The sequence below is a fragment of the Microcebus murinus genome, chromosome 21, assembly GCF_040939455.1.
Source record: "Microcebus murinus isolate Inina chromosome 21, M.murinus_Inina_mat1.0, whole genome shotgun sequence".
In the NCBI taxonomy this organism is placed as follows: domain Eukaryota; kingdom Metazoa; phylum Chordata; class Mammalia; order Primates; family Cheirogaleidae; genus Microcebus; species Microcebus murinus.
In genome coordinates this window covers 14,146,981-14,151,102 of record NC_134124.1, presented here as the reverse complement: position 1 = coordinate 14,151,102, position 4,122 = coordinate 14,146,981, and the positions used below count along the sequence as shown (strand labels likewise).

General features: G+C 41.5%; 1 protein-coding gene across 1 annotated transcript; it reads right to left on the bottom strand.

The window, feature by feature from the left end:
- Positions 1-376: 376 nt before the first annotated feature.
- SCGB3A2 (secretoglobin family 3A member 2) lies at positions 377-3,776 on the bottom strand. Its single transcript, XM_012774191.3, has 3 exons — positions 3,629-3,776; positions 934-1,142; positions 377-550 (listed from the first exon to the last, which is right to left on the bottom strand). Exons 1-3 carry the CDS (start codon positions 3,681-3,683, stop codon positions 527-529), a joined length of 288 nt encoding a protein of 95 aa, XP_012629645.1. The 5' UTR covers positions 3,684-3,776; the 3' UTR covers positions 377-526.
- Between the last annotated feature and the right edge of the window lie 346 nt (positions 3,777-4,122).

Genomic DNA, 4,122 nt, shown 5'->3' with positions numbered 1-4,122 from the left:
ACGTATGGTAGAGGGGTCTGTGAAAGCTACTGAGTAGCCCTAGAGTCACTACAGATTTAATAAAAACTAGCCCTCCGATGATGTAGACTCCAAACCAATGGAGTTAGTAAGATACTAGTCTTGTCAGACAATACTTTGAAAATTCTTTTTCACTTTTTAAATTTAAAAATTTCTGGAAATACTGCCAGATAAAGAACAGCTGAAAAAAAAATGGAGATATTTGACTCAGAAATAAAGAGAAGGGAAGAAATGATCCTGTCCCACCTAAAATGCCTGGTTATCCTTATAAAAACAGGCACTCTAGAATTTATGATCCAAGGGAAAAATTACCTAGTTAGACCCTTCTGAATGGAAACCCCAGAAATAAAAATAGGACAAACTAAAAATCTATTCATTGCTTTAATCATTTTTTTCCAGAGGTCACTACATTTTAAGGCATTTAGTCTATAATTGGGTAGTTTCAGCTGGGACCAGGGGAGCATCTTCTTCCTTCCACTTCCACCTTTGTTTTCTCTTTATCTTGCCATTACACCAAATATGACAGGGCCTCCTGAAAGGCAGAGGGACAATAAAAAATCAGAGCAGCTTACATGTAATTAGCATGTTCAAAAAAATATTTACTTTCACTTTCGCATTTAGCCACCATTTTATCCATGGGGAAACAAAGACTCAGGGTGGTTAAGTCCCATCGAAAATCGCCACGGTGGTCAGTGCTAAAGTCACAACTGGAAACACGCCTCTCTGTCATTTAAAAATTCTTTCTGGAAATGTAGCAAGTGTACTTTCCCTGAGATTCCAGGACATGCAAATTTTAGATGAGAATAATCAGTAAAGGGGAAATACACCTTTACCAGTGGGAATAGGATGGGGTGAGTGTTCAGGGTGACTCAGCCCCTTTCCCTTGGCAAATTCACCACTCCAAGCAACAGTTACCAGCAGTTTCTTCACAGATTCAGAAGCCTCCGGTCCCAGCTCGTCCACACACTTCTTCAGCCCTTCCACAAGGTGCTCGACCGAAATGCCGAGAGTTCTCAGAAGACGTTTTAATGGATCCAAGAGGGAAAGAATGCTGTCCAGAGGTGCAGGTAACACGTTGCCGAGTGGGATGGGAAGGGGCAAGCTGTTGATGAAGAAGGCAGTAGCTGCAGAACAAGAAAGAACCCAAGTGAAACAGGCACATGCATCTCCTATTTGTGACCTCATCAGTTTCCACTCTGTCAGTCAGTAGCTCCATCCCAGGCCCACTCGTCCTGATTTGCCATGACAGCTTCTGCGTCTTTTCTCAGCTAACTCTGTGTCTACCTTTTGCACATTATCTGGTCCTTCTTCGAATGTTACCTCCTCAGAGAAGCCTGCAATGACCACCATATCTGAAACAGCACCACCTGTCACTCTCTGTCCTCTGTTTTTTCTTACCCTCACCTAAAGTAGTAACTCTTTATTTGTTATTTTTATTGCCTCATTTTCACATTCGAATGTAGGCTCCAAAAAAAAAAAAAAAAAAAAAAAAAAAAAAAAAAAAAAGGAATTTATCTTTTATTCACCCCATGCCTGGATCTGAGTCTGGCAGGCAATAAGCACTCCATGGAACCTTTTGGCTGACTGAATAGAAAGGTACTTGGTATGTGGCTGTCTCTACAGCCATAGCCTGGAGGCCAAAGGAGATGCTGTAATGAATCTCCATACAAGGATGAGAATGGATCCAACCACACCAAGGGGATTGATTGTTCCCAACCAATTCAGCTCAACACTACAAACACAGCTGAACCCACAGCTCTGTGCCAGTGGGTGTGGGTACACAGACACTACACACAGGGGACAAGAAAGCCCAGTGGACAAGAAAGATCTATGTGCTTTGCTAACACTATAGACAAAGTTCTATGGAAACACAAAGGAAGAGATAACTAGTTCTATCGTGGGAGAGTGCTGCAGGAATCTTCCAAAGGAAGTGATTTAGAGCTGTGTCCGAGCTAAACATCAGGGTCTCAAGATACAGAAGAGAGGAGGCATTTTAAAAACAAAATCGAGACAGCACTAAGATGTTAGGATGAAAGTCTGTACACAGAATGGTGACCCTTCCTGCTCAGAGAGGCTAGAATGCGGGTACCCAGCGGGCTCTCTCCAGGGGACAGAAGATAAAGGGGGTGAGGCTGCAAAAATCGAGTGAAGTCAGATTTTTCAAAGCCTTGGATGCCATGCCAATGAGTTTGTAATTTTTTTCCTGAGGGCCATGTGGGGGGGAAGAGTAGAGATTGGAAAATATACATGATACATATTTTTACGAAAACATGTGCAGCCATATAAATTCATACGTGTGTGAGCACACACAGAACACACATCCTCCAGCTGGTTGAGACCTGCCATTGTTCATTTTCCTTTGGAAACCTTTTAATTGCTTCACTCAAGTTATAAAAATGGAGCCTGTGCACCTATTTTTTCCTCCATCTTCTACCACCTCTTTTCCCTCCAAAATTCTCCCCCAGAGGGAAGATATTTATTTCCTTCCATCCTCCTTTCTGCTTCCACCTTTGCCCATAGGTACTTGTCCCTCAACTCTACAGAACAACAAAATATTTGAAACTAGTGACATTACAGATTCCTCCAAAAATTCCATAAAAATCACAAGCCAAAGTTGCCAGTGTGGGTATGGGCAGCAACCGGTTTCCCATGATTAATCTCCATACTTCTTATTTCAGACATTTTGGCGAATGTCTTCTCTGTATGTATTTATGTCTTCATGAGGGAAGATCCTTAAACCTTTCTATTCTGCCAATGAGCAGTGGCCATCAGGAAGTGGTTTCTCCAATGCACCCGAAAGTATCTTTCTCATAGTTGCCATGATTCCTTCCAAAAAGAATGAAGCAGTTCCCATACCGCTCCAAGAATACAGCTTCTTCTATACCCTTACCAGTAAATTAAACCCTTCACCCCTCAGTACACCCACAGAGCTCTAGCTGTATGTCTCATTGTGCATTTACAATAGTCTTATATCATATTTAATAATAACTTCTGTAGAAGTCCCATTTCCCCTACCAGACCATAAGCAACTTGAGAACACTATTTATGATGGGTTAATGCCCGAACCTTCCAATGCTTATCCAGTATCCAACAAGTTGTAGCCATTCAATAACTACCTGTAGTGTGGGTGAACAGATGAATGTAGCTGTCTTAGGAGAACCAACCTAGTAACCTGGCTAATAGCAAGAGTGACTCCACATAGTTTCAAAGCACAGAAGATATAAGTTATGAAGTCAAATATTTCACTCAAGACTAAGGAAAATAAGGAAAACTAATGGTGACCAACATCCAACAGTGAAGTGTCCCTTGTTCACCCTCAGTGGGAGTTAGCTGACTTCCTACATAGGAGGCATTAGGGCTAGTACATGTATTGGACTAGAGCTTGGGTGGGGGACATCTGAAATACTTTCCAACATTACTATTTTCTGTGACTCCCAAACTCCTTCCAATTCTATAAATGTGTACAATGATTATGTGTCAGTTAAAAATAAAACTTAAAAAACAAAATAAAACTCCTTTTATCATACTCCACTGTCAGTGAGCTTAGGCCTACTAGTTGTGTTCTCATTAACAGAAAAGTAGAGAAACATCCGTGTTTGAGGCTACTTACCAGAGTAGCTACAAATGCTGATGGTCACCAGCAGGAAGACCGTGAACAGCTTCATGACAGATATCTGTTATTTTCCTGAAGTTTAGAATTCAACCAGAAAACTCAGTGAATCCACCAAGCCAGCGGTTGGTTTCCCTTGATACAAAATGCGACAGGGGCTTTTTGCACACGCATATTTATACACTCACTACAGATTTAAATTCCACTCGCTACCACTCACCCCACCAAAGAAGGACATAAAGGTCATGTTTTCTTACTAAACAAATTGGAAGGTTTTCTGCTTTCCCTCCTGTTCCCACGAGAAACAAAGCCTTAAAGGAAAGCTTTCTCAAGTACTTCTTGCACAAGCCCTTGCACAGAAAAGAAGGTGGAAGGCAAAGAGCCCTCAGAATCCTTCTGGATTCTAGAAGAATTCTGAAAAGAAATGAAGATTAAGATTCAAAGGAGTGTTTTCCTCCAGTTTTCTGTGTTTTCCTCCAGTGTTCCTCCATTCA

Coding starts and splice junctions, on each gene's coding strand:
- SCGB3A2 (XM_012774191.3), bottom strand. CDS start 3,683: ATGAAGCTGTTCACGGTCTTCCTGCTGGTGACCATCAGCATTTGTAGC. Junction 1,143..3,628: donor CAGCATTTGTAGCTACTCTG/GTAAGTAGCCTC, acceptor CTTGTTCTGCAG/CTACTGCCTTCTTCATCAAC. Junction 551..933: donor AATCTGTGAAGAAACTGCTG/GTAACTGTTGCT, acceptor TCTGCCTTTCAG/GAGGCCCTGTCATATTTGGT.